Raw genomic sequence first — 24059 nt, 5'->3', positions numbered from 1 at the left:
GAAGAGTGTTTGAGAGACTTACATTTTTAGGCTACCCCGATCTATCTGGACGACATCATTGTGTTTTCGGCCTCATTTGAAGAACACCTTGCCTGGCTTGGACAGGTACTCGGAAGACTACGGGCTCATAACCTGAAGGTGAAGCCAAAGAAGTGCCACCTCTTCAAGAGATAGATCGAGTACCTGGGCCACAGTGTCACAAGATGGAGTTCTACCCTCGCCAGAAAAAGTGTCTGCTATCCAGAAGTGGCCTGTCCCTCGAACAGTGAAAGAATTCCAGGCCTTCCTGGGACTCGCTGGGTACTACCGCCGGTTTGTTAAAGACTTCGCGAAGGTGGCGGGTCCTCAATGAGTTGCTGAGGGGGACAGCTGCAGTGCCGAAGACCCAGCACATTCCCTCGGCACAGGGACAAGATGAGGCCTTCCAGGCTATAAAGAATGCCCTTTAGCTCCGATTTTGGCCTACGCAGACTTTGATCAACCGTTACTGTTGTACACAGATGGTAGCCTTCATGGACTCTGTGCAGTACTTTCTCAGATACAGGATAGACATGAGTCATCAGATATGCCAGCAGGTCCCTGCGAGAAAGCGAAAGAAACCCTCACAATTACAGCTCCTTCCGGTTAGAGCTCCTGGCCCTGGTGTGGGCCATGACAGAAAAGTCTGCAGGCTTCCTGACAGGTACTAAAATTCAAGTTCGAACAGACAATCCCCTGGCCCACCTTGAGAGTGCTAAATTGGGGGCTTTAGAACAACGGTGGGTGGCTCACCTAGCCAAGTTCAACTTTACCATCAGTTATCGCTCTGCTACCGAAAACACAAATGCTGATTGGCTGTCAAGAGTGACTGTGGAGACTCCAGTGGGGGATCTTGATGAGCAACTCGAAGAGGAGGAAACCCCAGACTTCAATAAGTTTAAGCCCCCAATGGTTGCAGCCCAGTCAAGAAGGGAGGCCTGCGCATTACCCTGGTCCCTGGGGAGAACCAATGAGGAATGGGGACACGTTCAGGATGAAGACGAAGGGCTGAGACAGAAGAAATGGTGGGTAACAGAAGCGGAAGCCTGGCAAACAAGAGAGATGATCTGGACTCTGAAATGAGGAGTGTGTTACATCAGTGGGATAGACTGGAGGTGCGAGAGTCAGTGCTATATCGTAAGAGGCAACAGCCAAAAGATATGGAAGTAACGTGGCAGGTTGTTATCCCAGGAAGAATGGCTCAAGAAGCCCACGAATTTGGAGCGCACTTCAGCCCCACGAAGACCTACCAATGGTTACAACGGTATGTGTATTGCCCCTGGTTGGAGTTTGTGGTGGAAGAGGTTTGCCGGCAATGTCGAGTATGTGACCTCATCAAGAGTACCGATCAGAGGGCACCCATCCAGACCATGCAAACTAAGGAACCGCTAGAAGTCTTGATGATAAACTACCTCCTCGTGGGACACTCGGCCCGGGGGCTGCAATACTGTTTGGTGATGACCGATCATTTCGCTAAGTTCGCAGTAGTCACTCCGACTAGAGATCAGACTGCGGAATCTGCGGCTCGAGCCATCTGTCAAGACTTCATCCAGGTGTATGGGTGCCCAAAGCACATCCACTCCGACCAAGTCGCATGTTTCCAAGGCAAGGTGATGGAAGAATTGTATCGTATGTATGGAACTGAGCGGTCCCGGACCACCCCTTACCACCCTCAAGGCAACGGAGCTTGTGAACGCTTCAACCGAACCTTACTTCAAATGCTGTGAACGTTGGAGGAGGATAAGAAGGCGTGTTGGCCAGAATATCTGCCGGAATTGGTCTGGACCTACAACAATCGGGTCCACTCTACCACGGGTTATTCCCCCTATCTACTGTTTGGAACAGCTGGACGAGAGATCATTGAGCTGAATTTGGAACAGCCAGAGCAGCTGATGGAGCGAACTGTCACCTCATGGGTGAAAGAGCATCGGCAATGATCGCAAACGATACGGTGGTTGGCGGGTCAGCAGCTGCAAGAAAAAGAACATATGGGCCGCAAACCGACTCAAGAGTTACCACTCCAACCTGGAGACCGAGTATTAGTCAGAGAGAAACACCCCAAGGGAAAACTAATTGAGAGATGGGAAGTACAGCCATACAAAAGTTATCAAGCGAGTGTATGCTAATGGCCCTGTCTACAAGGTACAGATTGAGACTGGGGCATCCGCCCCTAGAGTACTTCACAGAAATATGCTGCGGCCTTGCCGGTCCGAGGTCTGTTCTACGCCATTGTCGCCTGAAGGCGCTACTCCACTTCCTGAATAGGTCATGCCTGATGGTGAAGTCGATGAGTGGTGGACCGTCCCTAACACAGTAGGGGGTCCTCAGCCGCACAGAGACGATAATCCCATGGATTTACCAGTACCGCCATGCGAGGACTAGACCAGACAAGAGCTCACAATGTCTCCTGCAACAAGTGTTCCTCTGGAAGATAGTCAAGCCAGAGGTCTAATGCAGGGGTTCCACCAGTCCAATATGTAGAACAGTGTGCTCTGTTTTTACACCTTTGTTGCATCCTCTATAGGTGCTGTTTCCGCATTGCACGTTCTTCCATTACACTTTGACCCTGATGCTGTGATGGCCAAGGATGACCATCATTAAGAAGGGAGGCATGTAAGAGGGTGGTGCTGTTATGGACAGTAAGGAACACGCTGTCACTTTAAGAGGCTGCATCCCCTTGTCCGGCGTGATGGAATGTTCTGCTTCTCCCCTGCAATAATCGTTGTAATGAACAAGTCTGTGCAGAGTGCAGGTGTGGAGCTGGAGCAGCGTGTGTGAGCTGAGGCTGCTGTAGAGAGGACTTTTTGTGCTGATAGCTGAAAGAGAAAACTGTGTCCTGATATAGCTGCAAGAGAGCCACGAAGATACAGAGAAAGGGATTTACAGTTTCCAGGAGCATCCCTAGGATCCAGAAGCAAGGAGAAGACCACGTTTCACAGAGCTGACAAAGCCGTGCACACCACCGTATTGGACTCCTGGGGGCCCCCTGGGACTGGACCTGATTCTCCAACATCACCGTGAGTCTATTCCTGTTTGGTGCACCTGTTATGGCCTAGTGTAGGCTTCAATAGTCAGTGCACGGGAGCCGTGTGGCCTGCTTAGTAAAGGCCAGGGAGGGTATACGTAGAGTAGCATCATCACTCATTTATTGTTTACATTTGCTTGTTAGACATATTTTGAGTCTGTTATAGCTGGAGCACCGTGCTATTTTACAGAAAAGATAAAAGTTTATTACTCTTGTAAATTGTCTTTTGCCATTGTATACCCGTTTGCATCTTCCTCATTCCCTTCGTTCCTTGCCTTCCAATAAATCTACCCTTTGTTGCTTGCATCTCATCTTGTGTACAGTAGTCTTCCTGCACCGTGGTTTTCCCCCGGCCATCGCTTCACATGTAGCCGATATGCCCCTGTACATGATTCCCATGACCTCTTTAGAAGGGAGTCAGCTTTATGATCCAGCGGGTCCTGTAAGGAACCCAAATCCTCTACTGGTAGTAAAGATTTTCTGGACGTGGATGCTGCAGCATCTACTTTTGTCCATGTAGACAAATCCTCATCATTAAAGGGATGGCGCCTTTTTGATGACGGCAACCGTTTTTGCCCCTGGCTTTCCCATTCCCTTTTGACAAAATTTTTGATTGCTGTAATTACTGGAAAGGTTTGTCTTTTTTTCTCTGATAAGCCTGCGAACATGATGTCCTGTGGTGTTTTGGGGTCTTTGGTATCTTTAATACCCATGGTGTCTCAGACAGATTTAACAAGATTATCAATGCCTTCTGCTGGAAAGCATGTGTCTTGTTCACCTTCTGAGGAAAGGTATTCCTGGGAAACATCCGTATCCCTATTTTCATGATCAGTAGAATGGTCGGATTTTGGTGAATAATTTTTTCCTGGTTTTAATTTCTGGAATACTATCCGAACCCTTTAAGGCTCGTAATTCCTATCTGATCATTTGTCTAATATCTTCTGACCTTACTGAGGATTCTTCATGTAAGGTGGACTCTATACATGTGTGACACATCCTTTTTGTATGACTATCCGGGAGGGGCTGGGAGCATAAAGCACATTGTTTGTGCTTAGATTTTTCAGTTCTTTTTGCCTAGGGTGCATAGAAGAAAGAGGGAACAACAATCAGCTTAATAGGGTGGGAAATACACTCACCCCAGTGAAGCTTTCGGTCAAGGCACCGGCTGAAGAGGAGGAGACTGAGGCACAGTCTGAGAGGTAGATTGATCGGATCTCTTTTCTTTAGCGCTCCTTGTGGAGGATCTGCTCTGCTTGGAGCGGCCGCTGCTGCTTGTATGGCTGCAAGCTGCAGCTGCTGTGTCTTTTAAAGAAGGCACCGCCGAGTCCTTAGGAGAAGCCATGCTGGACACCAGAGACCTCCTGTGTCTTTTTATAATGGAAGCCGCCATCTTCTTCCTGTTGTACCTGGAAGTACTTGTCACTTCCGGGCCGCAGCCATGTTGTATGTTCCTGAGTCTCTCCTCCTCATTCACCCCGGAAGCTTTCGCATCACTTCCGGGGGAAGACACCGGGCCACACAACCGCACGTGCGCCCACCGAGCACAGCATGGTGACGCGCTTGCCTGCATGTTTTCGCCCTTCGCAGGCCACGAGAAGACGCTCATCCTCAATGAGCCAGGTGACTCCCCGAACCTGGCCCCAGCGCCTGCCAGCAGAGGGAGGGGGGGGGGGGGTAGCTGAAGACAGGACCCCCAACGCCGCTTCCAGCTCTGGAGCCCTTGCCGTCCTCAAGGTAACTGCGCAAGCGGCATCCTCTTCTCTCCATGAGTTCCCTTAGGAACAGGAAACCAACTGCAGGAGTGAGGGGGCCGCCCCTATTATCTCTCCGTAGGGTTTCCTGTTCCTAGGGGCAAATCCCCTCTCTCAAGTGGGTGCTGTTGTGGCGAAGAGAACAAAAAAAAAACCTAATTAAAAATATATATTTTTTTATTTTTTACCCATAAACCCATGATTCTTAAAAGAGCTACCTTGCGGCCAGAGAAGTCTTTACTAGATGTAAACAGCAGCATCTCAGTTTTGACCATTGTTCTTCTTACAGGGATCAATTCAGAGATTGTTGGAGGAAGGTGAATCTTTGGAATGCGCCAACTCTGGAATACACACCAAAAGTTTATCGATTAGGTCGGCATGCATTCAATGTTTTGTTAAGAATCATTAATGGAAACAAAGGCACCCAATGTCATTGCTGCCCTAGTTACCGCCAATTTCAGCTGATGACAGGGATGTGCCAGCTGCAGGGCAGTCTTATCTTATCATATAATTACTAACTCTGATATGTCTGGGAGACTCTGGGAAAGATGGAGACTTCCTAGACAAGTTAGCAAAAATTCCCAGAAAGTAGAGTTGCCAAGAAGCTTTTTGTGTGATGGAGCCTGGGCACCAAATCACATCTAGATGAAAGGGGTGGAAATGAGGCACACAGGAGGCGAGGCACACAGGAGGCAAGTACGTGGAGGGATATGGCTGTGATCCTCGCTCAAAAGACATTTTGAACTTTATTTCTTGAACACCCACCTGTCTACAGCTGCTGCCTTGGAATGAGCCCTCATAGGAGTTGGATCTTTTGTGAGAATAGGTCATCTGCTTCTGACAGTTTGAAATGCTGTTCATCCTCAAGTCCATCTGGGAGGACGTCAGCATGGGGAAAAAAGACAGATCTAGGGAGTAAGGACTGAGAATCAGCTCAAAAAGTGAGAGTCATTAATCCATCCGGACAGGTTCTGACGGAATATAGGCTGAACTGGAAGGACAAATGTCTTTTTTCGATCTTGCTAACCATGTTACTATGTGATTTGTGCCAATAATACACATTCCAATGACATGACAACCATCTTTTTTGTGCACTTTTTTGTGACAACTTGGTGTCACTATTCTCCTTGGCTATGTATGGACGTACCTCTGACATTACCAATTGTGGAATTGTGTGTGTGCAGAGAAACGCACCTAGCTGTAACACCCGGTTATCAAGTCAGACATTTCTAATTGTATGAACAGATAGTTTTACAGTGGAATCATGTGAATCTCTGCACATTATAAAAGCCTTCGTTTTTGCAGAAACGTCCCAGCAGAGCACTCATGCCATCTGTAGTTTACCAGCAATTATGTGATTCTCATCCAGATTCCCCTCAATTACCGGTGCTGCTCAATGTCAGGTCAGAAAGCTTGTGGTCAGATGAAGATTCAGAACTACACTCAGGATGCCAGCCGACTCTGCCCTAAAGGGAAAAAAAAGCCAGCTATTAAATAAGCCATTAACTGGTAGGTATGTTTTACCTTCACTGCATAATCTGCACATTTTAAACCCAATCACCATTAATTAGCAGATAAAAGATTACATCAATTCCATTGTCCGGCGGGTCGGCACCAGGCAGCAGACTCCACCTGCTCCCGATTCGGCAGCTGTGCAAGGAATATTCTCTATGCACTGAGCACACATTGCTTGATATTTTAAATTCCTCATCTAAAAGAGGGAGGTGGGGAAAAAAAAAAAAAAAAAAAAAAATAGTATTGCTGAGTTTATTATAGCCAGAACAAGACAACCTGAGACGACAGGCTTTACAACTTGCCGCTAGTTAGGATTAGGTCATTTTTATCTAGCACTGTTCTGATGCATCTGACTGTTTTATTTTGATTCTGTGCCTCCATTTTTGATGAGGTCATCTCTCCCCTGTAAATAAGTGTAGCCTTTTTATCCAAGTGGGTGTGGTCCACAACTGTTATGTGGGTGGTGTCTTAAAGCCCATGTTCACTTGGCCATGACCTGATTTATATACTTGGGTGAGGGCCATGTCTCAAATGGAGTAGCAGAGACAAGGATAAAAAAAAATGTATGTATGTATGTATGTATGTATGTATGTATGTATGTATGTATGTACAGTGGGGCAAAAAAGTATTTAGTCAGTCAGCAATAGTTCAAGTTCCACCACTTAAAAAGATGAGAGGCGTCTGTAATTTACATCATAGGTAGACCTCAACTATGGGAGACAAACTGAGAAAAAAAAATCCAGAAAATCACATTGTCTGTTTTTTTATCATTTTATTTGCATATTATGGTGGAAAATAAGTATTTGGTCAGAAACAAACAATCAAGATTTCTGGCTCTCACAGACCTGTAACTTCTTCATTAAGAGTCTCCTCTTTCCTCCACTCATTACCTGTAGTAATGGCACCTGTTTAAACTTGTTATCAGTATAAAAAGACACCTGTGCACACCCTCAAACAGTCTGACTCCAAACTCCACTATGGTGAAGACCAAAGAGCTGTCAAAGGACACCAGAAACAAAATTGTAGCCCTGCACCAGGCTGGGAAGACTGAATCTGCAATAGCCAACCAGCTTGGAGTGAAGAAATCAACAGTGGGAGCAATAATTAGAAAATGGAAGACATACAAGACCACTGATAATCTCCCTCGATCTGGGGCTCCACACAAAATCCCACCCCGTGGGGTCAGAATGATCACAAGAACGGTGAGCAAAAATCCCAGAACCACGCGGGGGGACCTAGTGAATGAACTGCAGAGAGCTGGGACCAATGTAACAAGGCCTACCATAAGTAACACACTATGCCACCATAGACTCAGATTCTGTAGTGCCAGACGTGTCCCACTGCTTAAGCCAGTACATGTCCGGGCCCATCTGAAGTTTGCTAGAGAGCATTTGGATGATCCAGAGGAGTTTTGGGAGAATGTCCTATGGTCTGATGAAACCAAACTGGAACTGTTTGGTAGAAACACAATTTGTCGCGTTTGGAGGAAAAAGAATACTGAGTTGCATCCGTACCTACTGTAAAGCATGGTGGTGGAAACATCATGCTTTGGGGCTATTTCTCTGCAAAGGGGCCAGGACGACTGATCCGGGTACATGAAAGAATGAATGGGGCCATGTATCGTGAGATTTTGAGTGCAAACCTCCTTCCATCAGTAGGGGCATTGAAGATGAAACGTGGCTGGGTCTTCAACATGACAATGATCCAAAGCACACCGCCAGGGCAACGAAGGAGTGGCTTCGTAAGAAGCATTTCAAGGTCCTGGAGTGGCCTAGCCAGTCTCCAGATCTCAACCCTATAGAAAACCTTTGGAGGGAGTTGACAGTCCGTGTTGCCAAGCGAAAAGCCAAATACATCACTGCTCTAGAGGAGATCTGCATGGAGGAATGGGCCAACATACCAACAATAGTGTGTGGCAACCTTGTGAAGACTTACAGAAAACGTTTGACTTCTGTCATTGCCAACAAAGGATATATTACAAAGTATTGAGATGAAATTTTGTTTCTGACCAAATACTTCTTTTCCACCATAATATGCAAATAAAATGTTAAAAAAACAGACAATGTGATTTTCTGGATTTTTTTTTCTCAGTTTGTCTCCCATAGTTGAGGTCTAACTATGATTTAAATTACAGACGCCTCTCATCTTTTTAAGTGGTGGAATTTGCACTATTGCTGACTGACTAAATACTTTTTTGCCCCACTGTATGTATGTATGTATGTATGTATGTATGTATGTATGTATGTATGTATGTATGTATGTATGTATGTATGTATGTATGTATGTATGTATGTATGTATGTATGTATGTATGTATGTATATATATATATATATATATATATATATATATATATATATATATATATATATATATATATATATATCTCCATTAGGAACACTTCTTCCCAGCTCAAACGCACGTCCGAATTACTCATCACCTTGTATTAAACTTCTTTTCACATCAAAGGTGGATCTGAGAGTCTTGGAAGATTTTATTTCTGACATTAGTAGATCGTGTAGACTCGGCTCTTCCTGGGAACGTTCTTTCAGCTTCCTTTCTGATGCCTTGGTGGAGAAGAGAAAAAAAAATTCCCAATCACCAACTGTGTCATCCCACCAGTCACATGTATAGAGAAGGCTGTACCGGTTTCAGCATGTGTGTGCGAATGAGGTCCAAAATGACATTTTCTTCACTTTTGCTGGACTTGTTCAGATCACATTCCTGTAACAGAAGAGCTGATGTTTAGGACAACGTCTATAGGAAACTATTTGAAAAGTACTTAAGTGTCAAAATTGAATTATACTCCGATCACATCCAGAGCTGCTTTAAAAGAACTGCAATTTTATTTGCAACTACTACCCCCCAGCTGGTTTGCCATCTGTACACAGCACGTCCTATCATGATGCCTTGTAGGAAAACTTACATTGGGGTGAAGTTGTAAAAAGAAATACAAATCGCAGTGCACCATACTCTAACACTTAAGACAATTTTGAACGCAGTTTTATATATATATATATATATATATATATATATATATATATATATATATATATATATATTATTTTTATTTTTTTTCGTTTATTTAACCCCAGTACAGGATAAGCAAAGTATCACCTTCACCGGCCGTAGGGTATATCTCCTAGACCGGATGTCGTCCATCAGTAGCTCATATGGCGTAAGTGTATACACTATGGGCAGCGCATTGTAGGAACGCTGATCAATGCTGCGGAGACTGACTCCAAGACTCAGCTCATTCATCACATCACTCCATAGGGCTCCCTAAAGGCAGGGGAGGAAGCAAAGCAAGTCAGGTGATATATTAACCACATCCAATTCTTCAGTGACCCATATTTGTGGAAAAAAAAAAAAGAAGTTATTTACTATACTGACAAGTGTAAAAGTTTTACGTAAGGTGTGCAAAAAAAAAAAAAAAAATCCACAAAACAAATGCTTTCAACTGGAAGTGATACATTGTACACAAAAAAAAAAAAAAAAAAATCTAAGAAAGAATAAAAGTAACCCAAGTCAAATATTTGACGTGACCACCCTTTGCATTCAAAAAACTGTGCAGGAGTACCTAGAAGAGTTTATGAAAGTGCTCGACAGGAAGGTTGTTCCAAACATCTTGGAGAACTAACCACAGATCTTCTGTGGATGTCGCTTGACCAAATTCTTCGGTCTCTTTATGTAATCCCAGACAGACTGGAAGATGTGAGATCAGGGCTCTGTGCGGTCATATCATCCCTTCCAGGACTCCTTGTTCTTTTCACTGAAGATTGTTCTTAATGACATTGGCTGTATGTTTGGGGGTCGTTGTACTGCTGCAGAATACATTTAGGCTATGTGTACAAATTGCGGATAAGGCTTAGGAATTTCTGGTGCGGATTCTGCCTCTCCTGGCAGAAAATGCACCTGCGGATTTGTCGCTTTTTTGTGCGGTTCCGCTGCGGATTTACTGTGTTTTTTACCCCTGCGGTTTTCTATAATTGAATGGGTACAAAAACGCTGCAGATTCACAAAAAAGAAGTGACATGCTACTTCTTTTAAACCGCAGCATTTCCGCAGTGGATTTTCCGCAAAGTGGGCACAGCATTTTTTTTCTCATTGATTTACATTGTACTGTAAATCAATTGCGGATCTGCAGCGTTTCTGCACTGCAAAAAACGCTGCGGATCCGCATCATATGCACATACCCTTAGAGCCAGATACCTCCCAGATGGTATTACTTGATGGCCTTCCTGTATTCCTCAGCACTGAGGACACCATTCATCCTTACCAAATCCCCAACTCCAGTTGCTGAAATGGAGCCCCAAACTTAAGTGACCCTCCACCATACTTCACGGTTACTGTAGACACTCAGTCAGGGACTTAGACGACTTCTGTTACAGACAAATGTTTCATGTTGACTCATCCGTCCATAGCACCTGCCGCCATTTTTCTGCACCCGATTTCCTATGTTTTCATGTATAGTTGAGTGACTTGGCCTCATTTCCACATTAATGGTATGCTTTTGGGCTGTAATTCTTCCATAAAGATCACTTCAGAACAGACTTATCCAAACAGTAGGTGGGTTTAGCTGGATCCTACCTTTTGCTTCTAGTTCTTAGTTGAAGGTACTGCTGGATATCTTCGGATTTTAAATGGAAGTAAGCATAATGCATCTTTTATCTGCTGCACCAAGTTTTCTTGACCAACCACTTTGTCTACAGTTCTCAACGGTGATAACCGGCAGCAGTTTACCCACCATGTAATATCAGGGAGGCGTCTGATTGGCTCCAAATTTATTCTGCAGCAGAACAACCCCCCCAATGTCATGAAGAACTATTGTCAGCATAAAGGAGGACAAGGAATCGGGGAAGTGATGATACGGCCCAACAAAGCCCTGATCTCACATCATCCAGCCTGTCTGGGATCACATGAGAGACAGAAGGAGTTACACAAGCCTAAGATTAATATAAGCCACACTTTTTTAAAGCATTCCTGCTCTTGCAGCATAATATATATACATATTTTGTGTGTGAATATTTCTATAATATAATGCGTCACTCTGTCCGAAGCCTTTATAGACTGCGCAAGCGCGACGTGCCTGCGCAGTCTGGACCCCACAGAGTTACGCATCCGGGGATGAGGACTGTGGTGCCGGAAACTGCACCTGCGCAGTCCGTGCTTTCCGGCGCCATTTTTATACTGAATCTACTGAATATTTATAGAAAATATGTCAGCGCAGCAAATCAGTGACTTACTGCACATGACAGGATTGGGGTGCAGGATGAGAGCACATGACAGGACGGGGGCGCAGAATTGGAGTAGCACATGACAGCATGGGGGTGCAGGATGGGAGCAGCACATGACAGGATTAGGGCGCATGATGGAGCAGTACATACCAGGATGGAGACCATATACCAATATAAATGCTCACCACCTGGGCATAGGATTCAATAGCTAGTGTATGTGTATATATATTTTTTATTGAATTAAGCATAGATTACATACCCAGTTATCATACTTTACAAGCATTTCATCTTCTAGTTCATCTTTTGATTCCAGTCTCTTCAAACTCTGTAACCAGAAAAGTAGTAAATGAAGCCACGGAGGCCAAGATGCATTGGCCACAACAATTGGAAACTGGCATTGGTGGAGATGTTGGCACCTGTTTGGCGATCTGTATGGTTTGCAGGAGGCTGTGAATCTTCTTATATTCATTATACTGGTTGCGACACACGTCTTTGTAGTGCGTGGAAGCCTCGGAAGGAACAAAAAGTCTCTCGGCACATTCCTATACAAAGATGGGAGGTGACTGGGTTAATTTTGTCCAGATTTCTTTAAAATCTTTCAGAAACAATGACAATGGCTCTAGATTTCCTGCAATGGAAGTCTGAGATGCCAAAAGGTTCTTGACCTATATAAGGCCAGTTTCACACATCCTGATATTTCCGGTACCGGAGATATCAGTGTCCGTGTGTAGTACGTGCGGCAACCATCTCCGGTACGTGAGAAAGCAGTCACCAGACTTACCGGAGGCACTGATGTGTGAAACCGGCCTAAAGCATAATTCTCATCCGAGATCACAGGTAACAATCATAACAGAAGGCGATATAAGGGGGATCTCCACCACCATCATCTTTCCCACCCACCTGTGTGGATTATGCAGTACCTTGATGATGTTGTTCAGGGTGAAGGCCTGCTTCTTTACTGAGGGCGAGTTGCTGTTAGGAGTGTTAAAGTCCAACATATACAAGAGAAGGTTGTCCAGGGAGTTACTCAAAACACGCTCCATCTCACTGTCAAGACCCCAGTCCAGAGCCATGTACACTGCCTTCCCGAGACGCTCTATAACCTGCAGGGTACAGGAAGTGGAGCTGCTAGTGTATCTAAGTCCCATACTGTCTGCAGAACTGCTGCATTTAATAGAATCATGTCATACACCAACACCAGCACATACAGGTGCTTCTGACAAAATTAGAATATCAACGCTAATTTATTTCAGTTCTTCAATACAAAAAGTGAAAATTATATAAAGTCATTGCAAACAGTGATCTATTTCAAGTGTTTCTGTTAATGTTGATTATGGCTTACAGCCAATGAAAGCCCAAACGTCTGTTACAGAACCCCCCAGCACCAAGAATGTTATGCAGTATATGTATGTATAATAGTTTCCATGTGAAATGCATCAGTCCACAGGCTGTGCCCCTGGACAAGATATTCTCTTTCTGACCTCCCCCCACCTTTGTAATTCCCACAGTAAATATTGGCAGGCTCCGGCCCCCTGCGGCTATTGTAATGTAGGTCTAGCCTGCTGTGTTCCTATTGGCCTGCCCTGTGTACCTGTGTTATATATTCTGTGTGCTGTAAATAAAGACTAGAAATACGTGGAGAAGCAGTCAGCTATTATATGCTCTCATGTAATCAAGAAATTCCTGACAGCGTCCTTCATTCAGAATCTACATTAAAAGCAGAGTGGACTTCCTGAAACACGGGGTGGTACTGAAAGAGGTACCCCAGCTTGGTAGACCCCGTTACACTGGTGGCAGACAGTGGGATGTGATATCCCTTCTACAGGAGGGACACAGGAATGGCTTCGGGACAGGCGGCCAGGGACTCTTGAGGAAGCCGCTCGTCTGGCCGATGAACATCATGACGCCAGGAGGCCTCAGTTGTCCGGATCAAAGATGGTCACTAGGGGTCCGCCCATGGACCTGGAGGGCCCCAAACCACCGAAGATTGTAGGGGGACCAGCTAGAAACCTGGCCTACCACAGTTCCCCTGGGGCGCGATGCCACACCTGCCATCAGCTGGGCCACCTGCAAAGAAAATGTCCCAACCGGACTCAGCATACCCAGTGGCCAAAGGCGGGAACAGCTACCTTCCGCCGGGCCACTGTGCACTGCTACCAAGGCAAAGCTGACCCGGCATTGGGGGCTACAACTAACCAAGGGGTGGAAGACATGGAGGAAGTGCTGCATGAAGTAGACCCCGGGCAGGCAGCCTGGGCAGATAATCGACAACAGCATCGACAGGTCATGTGGGTTAATGGGAAACGCATGCAGGGACTAAGATTCCAGAGCAACTTTGACCCTTGTGAAGCCTCATCTCGTCCGGGACCAAGAGAAGACGGACCGGACAGTGGCAGTCCGTGTAGCAGGGGGAGCCATACATCGACTGCCCACTGCCAGGATTCACCTGAACTGGGGAGTTGGGGATGGCCTTGTTGAGGTCGGATTGATGGAGGATTTGCCTGCAGACGTTTTGCTGGGAAATTACTTGGGGCCCATGTTGTCTGCCTTCTCGGTTGCCCCACTGGCTGAGACATATCCTGTGACCATCCGGAGACAAGCTCGAGCTGCGGAGGCGGAATCACACTCAGAGGAGGCCCAGGTAAGACATCCCAGCCCTACACGTATTCCCATAGCCAGACATTTCTTGGGCCACCCCAGATGAGTTTAAGAGGAGGTTACTTGAGGATCCTTCATTGGAGGGATATCGTGGGAAGGCACAGGAGGGGAGACGGGTACTGGAAGGGGAACAGTTTATATGGAAGCAGGGACTCCTCTACCGGATCACAGAGCAGCACCACACAGGGACGAGCCCCACTATAAGACAGCTGGTGGATCCCAAGAAGTATAGGCAGGAGTTACTGCGAATCTCTCATGACATACCCTTGGCCGGGCACGTCGGCGTCAGTCGCACCATGCGTCGTCTGACACAAAACTTCTTTTGGCCGGGGGTAACCTATGATGTTCGTCAATACTGCCAGACCTCTGACAGTTGCCAGCGCATTGGCAAGAGGGGAGATCGATGCAAGGCCAAATTACGCCCCCTCCCCATTGTGGAGGAACCATTTAGCCGAGTAGCGGTCGATCTGATAGGGCCGTTAGCCAAACCCAGTCCGTCAGGGAAAAGGTATATATTGACAGTGGTAGATTATGGCACACGGTATCCAGAGGCAGTTGCGTTACCTAACATACTGGCAGAGATAGTGGCGGCTGCCCTGCTCCAGGTTTTCTCACGGGTTGGATTTCCCCGGGAGATTATCTCAGACCAGGGTACGATCGGAGGGCCAGAGAGCGCACCTTGGAAATAGGGCAGAAGGTCCTGGTGTTAGAGCCCACTATGCAGAACAAGTTCCAAGCTGCATGGCAGGGGCCCTACCAGCTAGTGGGGAAAATAGCCGACACCACCTATAATGTCGCCGATTGTGACGACCCCAGGGTGATCCGCATGTTCCACGTGAATATGCTGAAGCCCTATCGGGAGCGCCCTGAAGAGGTAGTGGCCATCTGTGCATCTGAAGCAGAGGATTTAGCCGGACTTCCCTTGCCTGATGTCTTAGGGGAGAGGACTCCGTATAAAACATGGGACCAGGTACATTGGGGTGAAGACTTAGGTCCCCGGGAGAGACAGCAGGCGGAGGAGTTGTTGAGGCAGCGACAGAGTATGTTTTCTGGGAAACCCGGGTACACTCACCTGGCACAACACAAGGTTGAGACCCAGGATCAGACCCCCCTGCGACAACCCCCCTTCCGCATCCCTGAGTCTGTACGAGAAGGGATGCGACAAGAGATGTTGCGTTTAGGGGTCATTTAAGAGTCAGATAGTCCCTGGGCATCCCCCGTAGTGTTAGTGCCCAAGAAGGATGGGACTACACGGTTTTGTGTAGACTATCGTAAGCTCAATGAGAAAACCGTGACGGATGCGTATCCCATGCCGCGTGTGGATGACTTGTTACACACATTCAGTATAACATCTATAATATAACGCTGGGAGCGTCACTCTGTCCGAAGCCTTTATAGACTGCGCAAGCGCCGGCGCAGTCTGGGCCTCACAGAGTGATGCTCCCAGGAGATTGCGGTATGCGTAAACACTGAACGCACACCGCGATCTCCACCGGAGAGTCAGGGACCGCCAGGAGGGTGAGTATATTCACCTGTCCCCCGTTCCAGCGCTGCATGCGGCTCCGTCTCCCGGGTCCTCTGCTGTGACGTTCCCAGTTCAGAGGGCGCGATGACGCGCTTAATACGCGCCGGCGCCGCCCTCTGACTGAACAGTCACAGCCAGAGGAGCCGGAAGATGGCGGCGCGCAGCGCTGGAACGGGACAGACAGGTGAATATAGCAAGTGCTGGGGGCCTGAGCTAGCGGTGACTCCGGCACCTGACCCCCACAGCGCGCTGGTGTCCCCGCCTGCTCAGGCCCCCAGCACTCGGCGCCCAGCGACGATATGAGAGTATGGTATTTTTTTTTTTTTGGCAGCAGCATACGGGGCATATATAATGGAGCATCTTATGGGGGGCATATAATACCATGGTGGCGCAGGATGGGAGCAGCACATGACAGAACAGGGGCGCAGGATGGCAGCAGCACATGACAGAACAGGGGCGCAGGATGGCAGCAGCACATGACAGAACGGGCACAGGATGGCAGAAGCACATGACAGAACGGGCGCAGGATGGCAGCAGCACATGACAGAACAGGGGCGCAGGATGGCAGCAGCACATGACAGAACGGGCGCAGGATGGCAGAAGCACATGACAGAACGGGCGCAGGATGGCAGAAGCACATGACAGAACAGGGGCGCAGGATGGCAGCAGCACATGACAGAACGGGCGCAGGATGGCAGAAGCACATGACAGAACGGGCGCAGGATGGCAGCAGCACATGACAGAACGGGCGCAGGATGGCAGCAGCACATGACAGAACGGGCGCAGGATGGCAGCAGCACATGACAGAACGGGCGCAGGATGGCAGCAGCACATGACAGAACGGGCGCAGGATGGCAGCAGCACATGACAGAACGGGCGCAGGATGGCAGCAGCACATGACAGAACGGGCGCAGGATGGCAGCAGCACATGACAGAACGGGCGCAGGATGGCAGCAGCACATGACAGAACGGGCGCAGGATGGCAGCAGCACATGACAGAACGGGCGCAGGATGGCAGCAGCACATGACAGAACGGGCGCAGGATGGCAGCAGCACATGACAGAACGGGGGCGCAGGATGGGAGCAGCACATGACAGAACGGGGGCGCAGGATGGGAGCAGCACATGACAGGATGGGAGCAGCAAATGACAGAATGGGGGCGCAGGATGGGTGCAGAACATGTCAGAATGGAGGCGCAGGATGGGTGCAGCACATGTCAATGGGGGCGCAGGATGGGTGCAGCACATGACAGAATGGGGGCGCAGGATGGGTGCAGAACATGTCAGAATGGAGGCGCAGGATGGGTGCAGAACATGTCACAATGGGGGCGCAGGATGGAAGCAGCACATGTCACAATGGGGGCGCAGGATGGAAGCAGCACATGACAGGATGGGGACGCAGGATGGGAGCAGCACATGACAGGATGGGAACGCAGGATGGGAGCAGCACATGTCAGAATGGGGACGCAGGATGGGAGCAGCACATGTCAGGATGAGGACACAGGATGGGTGCAGCACATGTCAGGATGGAGCAGCACATACCAGGATGGAGACCATATACCAATATAGATGCTCGCCACCCGGGCGTAGAACGGGTTCAATAGCTAGTTATTATATATCTCCATATACTGTATGGTGATTGCTATATCTATCTCCGTTAAAACTGCTGTATCTCATACCATGTGTGATCCTGTCAAAAGAGCAGTGCATCTAATTCCATCATATGATAAAGTCTGATGAGCTGTTGCATCTAATCCCATATATACTACTGTCTGCCATGCAGAATATATAATCCCATCACATGCAATACTGTCTGCTGACCCAGCATTTCTAAGAGAAGACATACCTTTTTCTCAGACAGTTTTGAGTCCTTTGCATCTAGAAACCAGAAGATGAAGAATTTAGGGGCAGAATGCATACAGACCGCTGATAATTATGTATCGATCTCCTTCTGGAGTGCATAATATTGTCACCACTAGGGGGCACTTTATAATTGGGAATATGGGTTCACGTACAGCAATGGCAGTCATCCATCAGAAGGACTTGCTACATAGAGGAGGCAGACATGCCAGTCACTCTTGGGACTTGAAACCCCAAAAGTTGTGGACGTCATCATTGACTGAGTTCAATATTTAGGGGTCATTGTGCAACCTGTAGGTAGGCAAAGGGTAGTTCTACTGCAATAATTAGCAACATGTGGCCTTCCAGTAAATGGGATACTACAATTCCCAGCAGTACCATCTATTACTACTTATTTAAATTAAAGTGTTTAATCCAAGACTTTTGCCTGTGAGGCAGGGGCTACCTATTGTCATGTTCTGTCCCCATACTGATCTCACAGACCACTCATTCTGGCAATTCAGCAGCTTCCGCCAATGTCACTTTGGCAGGACAGCGGCTTCTTTTTCTCTCTGCTCTGTTGATGTATGCCCCCCTTAGCCGATGCCACAGTGAGCACAGCAGCTGAGGTTTCTTCTGGCGGCAAGACACACCATGCTGCCCGCACTGGGATACAGACTACCGGTGAGTGGTCCTGCCCCAGGGGCATCACTATAGTGGATGCAGGAGTTTCAGGTGCTCCCGGACCCTGTAACCCGGAAGGAGGACTGGAGGGGGGGTTGAAGATAAAGATTCCTTTGCCCCCTGCAAGGAAACCCATACTATACCCATGATAACTGGGGTCCTGTTGGAGATTCTGATTAGGGGCCCACAAGTTTCAAAGTTACACCATTGTTCGGCCATCTTGTAACACACATTCACTTAGAAGGCGAGGTCAGGGTACCCTATGGCTCCCTACGCCATATGATTCAAATATATCTGCAACCTTAAAGGGACTGTCACCTAAATTTGGATGGAACAATCTTCAGCCATAGGGGCGGGGTTTTCGGGTGTTTGATTCACCTTGCGCAGGCGTGTACTATGGAGGACAGAGAATGAACTTCAATCCAATATTGCAGCCAGCATGCAGCCAGCGGGTAAGGAAAGGGTGAATCAAACACCCGAAAACCCCGCCCCTATGGCTGAAGATTGTTCCCTCCAAATTCAGGTGACAGAGTCCCTTTAAGAAAGCCTAGAAGCGACAACCCCTCACTTTCCGCCTCACTTACCAGTCGAGTCCACAAAAGACACGGCCCCGTCGTGGTGAATGTAGATGTGCTTTGTCCCAGTCAGCGCTGGGAAATATCCATCTCTCTGGATCATCTGCTGCAGTTTACGGCTGCACTGGTAGCACAGGGCCCAGGCCTGCTCCTCGCTGACCGGCTGTCCAGACTCCTTTAATATGTCCATGAGCCTCACTTTACCATGAAGCTCAGTGGGCCTCGGCTCATTCATGATTCCCCCCAAAATCTCTCCCTCCCTATTATAAAAAATCAGTTTCTAATGTCCACCAACACAAAACGTCTCATATGCAGTGCTTTGTCAGCAGGAGCCATCCTGCCTTCTTCTTATAAACCACAGACCATTCCAATCTCCACAATTAACACTCAGTTTTAACCCTTTATCTGCATGCAGACTGCAGGATCAGTGAAAAAAAAACACCATGAAAATGCACTTTTTCTGTAATTTGTGAAAATTGTTGCAAAAAAAATGTGTAAAGCTTTATAATAAATCTATAAGGAAAAGTTCTCCAGCTTTTTCTTAGACTTTGTGTTCCAAATCCACATCATTTTCATGATCTCTGCTTGCTGTCTATGTGCACACGTTGCGGATTTTACTACGGATTTTCAGCTGTTTTCCATGCGTTGTACAGTACCATGTAAACGTATGGAAAACACAATCCGCAGTGCAGATGCTGCAGAAAAAAACGCACGGAAACGCAGCGATGTTTTTTCCGCAGCATGTCAATTCTTTGTGCGGATTCCGCAGAGGTTTACATCCGCAGGTGGAATCTGCACAAAATCCGCGGTAAATCCGTGGCAAATCCGCAGGTAATCCGCAGTGCGGTTTACCTGCGGATTTTGCAAAAACAGTGTTGAAAGATCAGTACACCATTCCGCAACGTGCGCACATAGCCTATGAATGGAAACAAACTTGTTTACATCCAGAGGCTGAAAACCCTTCCTGTCATATAATGTCTACAAGGGCTCGCTCACATGAGCGTATGCACGGGACGAGTGCTATCCTGTGTTTTATTGCATAATACTCGTACCAGTGTTATTCTATGGGGCAGTGCAGATCTGCATTTTTTTCTCATACTGATTTGACCTGAGAAAAAAAAAAACAGCATACTTCAAGTGGCTCCGCAAATTGGATCGCACTCATCCTTGAAGGTCTATGAGTGCATGGAAAACGTGGGACTGCATGCATTCGAATGACATGCCATCTGTCCCAGACCATCATGACAATCCCTTCTAGCCAAGACTCGTCTGCAGAGTTTACAACAAAGGCACATTTGACTTCTCCCATTTTCAGCATTGCACCCAACCTGCAAAAGAAATCGTCATCCTACTGTCACCCCAATACTGAGCCACTGCTGCTGTTTGTTTCCCTATTGCAGTACCTGCTGTGACACAAAAACAGCGCCCCTCTTATTGCCCCACATAATAATGCCCACCACGCAATATAATGCCTCCTTTGTGTCCTCTATATTGTGAAATATTAACCCCTTTCTGACCTCGGACGGGATAGTACGTCCGAGGTCAAAAGCCCCGCTTTGATGAGGGCTCCGCGGTGAGCCCGCACCAAAGCCGGGACATGTCAGCTGTTTTGAACAGCTGACATGTGCCCGTAATAGGCGCGAGCAGAATCGCGATCTGCCCGCGCCTATTAACTAGTTAAATGCCGCTGTCAAACGCAGACAGCGGCATTTAACTACCGCATCCGGCCGGGCGACCGGAAATGATGTCATCGCCGACCTCCGTCACATGATCGGGGGTCGGCGATGCTTCTCCATTGTAACCATAGAGGTCCTTGAGACCTCTATAGTTACTGATCGCCGGTAGCTGTGAGCGCCACCCTGTGGTCGGCGCTCACAGCACACCTGCAATTCTGCTACATAGCAGCGAACAGCAGATCGCTGCTATGTAGCAGAGGCGATCGTGCTGTGCCTGCTTCTAGCCTCCCATGGAGGCTATTGAAGCATGGCAAAAGTAAAAAAAAAAAGTTAAAAAAAATGTGAAAAAAATAAAAAAAAATATAAAAGTTTAAATCACCCCCCTTTCGCCCCAATCAAAATAAATCAATAAAAAAAAAATCAAATCTACACATATTTGGTATCACCGCGCTCAGAATCGCCCGATCTATCAATGAAAAAAAAGCATTAACCTGATCGCTAAACAGCGTAGCGAGAAAAAAATTAAAAATGCCAGAATTACGTTTTTTTGGTCGCCGCGACATTGCATTAAAATGCAATAACGGGCGATCAAAATAACATATCTCCACCAAAATGGTATCATTAAAAACTTCATCTTGGCACGCAAAAAATAAGCCCTCAACCAACCCCAGATCATGAAAAATTGAGACGCTACGAGTATCGGAAAATGGCGCAATTTTCAATTTTTTTTAGCAAAGTTTGGAATTTTTTTTCACCACTTAGGTAAAAAATAACCTAGTCATGTTAGGTGTCTATGAACTCGTACTGACCTGGAGAATCATAATGTCAGGTCAGTTTTGGCATTTAGTGAACCTAGCAAAAAAGCCAAACAAAAAACAAGTGTGGGATTGCACTTTTTTTGCAATTTCACCGTACTTGGAATTTTTTTCCCGTTTTCTAGTACGCGAAATGCTAAAACCAATGATGTCGTTCAAAAGTACAGCTCGTCCCGCAAAAAATAAGCCCTCACATGGCCAAATTGACGGAAAAATAAAAAAGTTATGGCTCTGGGAAAAATCCCACGGTCATGAAGGGGTTAATGCCCTAGAAAACAGTGCACACATTTTGTCCCCCAGAAATAATGCCCCCCTGCGTGCCCCTTTGACAGTCACAGTAACATGAGTGCCTCTATAACAATAAGTAACCATTTAACATTTAATAATGTCCCCCGAGTCCCCCCTGTACAGTTTCCACCATATACACAGTATCATAGCTCCCAACCATCCCTCATACTGTGGGACTGTCCCGATTTTGAGGCTGTGCCCCGCAGTCCTGCATAGGACTCTATTTCTCCCGCAGAGCCAGCAGGAGAAGCAGGTGACACGCCCCCTTGTATTAGGCCACACCCCCTCTGTATCTTTTTCTTCCAGGGTGGTGGTTCAGAGAGGGAGAGAGGACATTCTGAGGTACATGTGTGTGTGTTTTACATGCAACTGGCCCTGGCCAGGCATTATAACCAGGAGTAGTGGCAGCAGTTAGAGCAATCCAGTGCAGCCTGTTAGTCATAGGCACAGTATATATATATATGTATCCTTTATATACTACAGCAGTTATGGAGTGGAGCCAGTAGATAGTGGTGTTGTCTGAGTGCATGCAGAGTTCGCAGAGCTGGGCTACACTGCAATGTGCAGGATCTGTGAGACAGCAGAGTGGATAGCGACAGGTGGTGAAATCTTTTGCTGCATTGTAAGCAGAGCTGCAGAGACACATCTACAGCCCCAACTGTACACTGGCATCGTCATGTGTGGCCATTATACAGTATGGAGCACCGTGCGGCCATTATACAGTATTGAGCATTATGTGTGGCCATTATACAGTATGGAGCATCATGTGACGCCATTATACAATATGGAGTACTGTGTGGCCATTATACAGTATTGATCATCATGTGAGGCCATTATACACTATGGAGCATTGTGTGGCCATGATGCAGGATTGAGAATAATGTGAGGCCATTATACAGTATGGAGCACTGTGTGGCCATTATACAGTATGGAGCATCATGTGAGGCCATTATGCAGTATGGAGCACTGTGTGGCCATTATACAGTATTGATCATCATGTGAGGCTATTGTACAGTATGGAGCACTGTGTGGCCATTATGCTGTATGAAGTTTCATGTGTGGCCATTATACTGTACGCAGCATCATGTGTGGTGATTATACAGTATGGAGCATTGTGTGGCCATTATACAATATTGAGCATCATTTGTGGCCATTATACATTATGGAGCACTGTGTGGCCATCATACAGTATTGATCATCATGTGAGGCCATTATACAGTATGGAGCACTGTGTGGCCATTATACAGTATGGAGCATCATGTGAGGCCATTATACAGTATGGAGCACTGTGTGGCCATTATACAGTATGGAGCATCATGTGAGGCCATTATACAGTATGGAGCACTGTATGGCCATTATACAGTATTGAGCATTAAGTGGGGCCATTATACAGTATTAAGCATCATGTGTGGCCATTATACAGTATGGAACACTGTGTGGCCATTAAACCTTATGGAGCATCATGTGTGGCCATTATACTGTATGGTGCACTGTGTGGCCATTATACAGTATGGAGCATCATGTGAGGCCATTATACAGTATGGAGCACTGTGTGGCCATTATACAGTATTGATCATCATGTGAGGCCATTTTACAGTATGGAGCACTGTGTGGCCATTATACAGTGTGGAGCATCATGTGAGGCCATTATACAGTATGGATCACTATGTGGCCTTTATACAGTATTGAGCATCATGTGTGGCCATTATACAGTATGGAGCACTGTGTGGCCATTATACAGTATTGAGCTTCATGTGTGACCATTATACAGTATGGAGCATCATGTGGGGCCATTATACAGTATGGAGCACTGTGTGGCCATTATACAGTATTGAGCATTATGTGAGGCCATTATAGAGTATGGAGCACTGTGTAGCCATTATACAGCATGGAGCATCATGTGTGGCCATTATACAGTATGGAGCACTGTGTAGCCATTATACAGTATGGAGCGTCATGTGTGCCCATTATACAGTATGCAGCACTGTGTGGCCATTATATAGTATGGAGCATCATGTGTGGCCATTATACTGTGCGCAGCATCATGTGTGGCCATTATACAGTATGGAGCACTGTGTAGCCATTATACAGTATGGAGCATCATGTGTGGCCATTATACAGTATGGAGCACTGTGTAGGCATTATACAGTATGGAGCATCATTTGTGGCCATCAAACAGTATGCAGCACTGTGTGGCCATTATACAGTATGGAGCATCATGTGTGGCCATTATACTGTACGCAGCAACATGTGGGGCCATTATACAGTATGGAGCATCATGTGTGGCCATTATACTGTACGCAGCATCATGTGGGCCGAATATACAGTATGGAGCACTGTGTGGCCATTATACAGTATTGGGCATCATGTGTGGCCATTATACAGTATGGAGCACTGTGTGGCTATTATAAAATATTGAGCATCATGTGTGTCCATTATACAGTATGGAGCATTGT

General features: G+C 46.9%; 1 protein-coding gene across 1 annotated transcript in view; it reads right to left on the bottom strand.

The window, feature by feature from the left end:
* The window catches only part of LOC138666685 (protein spire homolog 1-like), a 37680-nt gene extending 18621 nt beyond the window's left edge, over positions 1-19059 (bottom strand). The window contains exons 1-12 of the mRNA XM_069754869.1: positions 18834-19059; positions 17573-17604; positions 12465-12647; positions 11961-12086; positions 11804-11869; positions 9425-9589; positions 8954-9031; positions 8748-8874; positions 6381-6505; positions 6179-6260; positions 5560-5702; positions 5013-5135 (exon numbers count right to left, since the gene is read on the bottom strand). Of these exons, the coding sequence (XP_069610970.1) occupies positions 5013-5135; positions 5560-5702; positions 6179-6260; positions 6381-6505; positions 8748-8874; positions 8954-9031; positions 9425-9589; positions 11804-11869; positions 11961-12086; positions 12465-12647; positions 17573-17604; positions 18834-19059 (1476 nt within the window). The remainder of the gene's footprint in view (positions 1-5012; positions 5136-5559; positions 5703-6178; positions 6261-6380; positions 6506-8747; positions 8875-8953; positions 9032-9424; positions 9590-11803; positions 11870-11960; positions 12087-12464; positions 12648-17572; positions 17605-18833) is intronic.
* Between the last annotated feature and the right edge of the window lie 5000 nt (positions 19060-24059).

Source organism: Ranitomeya imitator, chromosome 2 (genome assembly GCF_032444005.1).
Source record: "Ranitomeya imitator isolate aRanImi1 chromosome 2, aRanImi1.pri, whole genome shotgun sequence".
In the NCBI taxonomy this organism is placed as follows: domain Eukaryota; kingdom Metazoa; phylum Chordata; class Amphibia; order Anura; family Dendrobatidae; genus Ranitomeya; species Ranitomeya imitator.
Note: the sequence above shows the minus strand (reverse complement) of the source record. Positions and strands in the feature narration are given on the sequence as shown.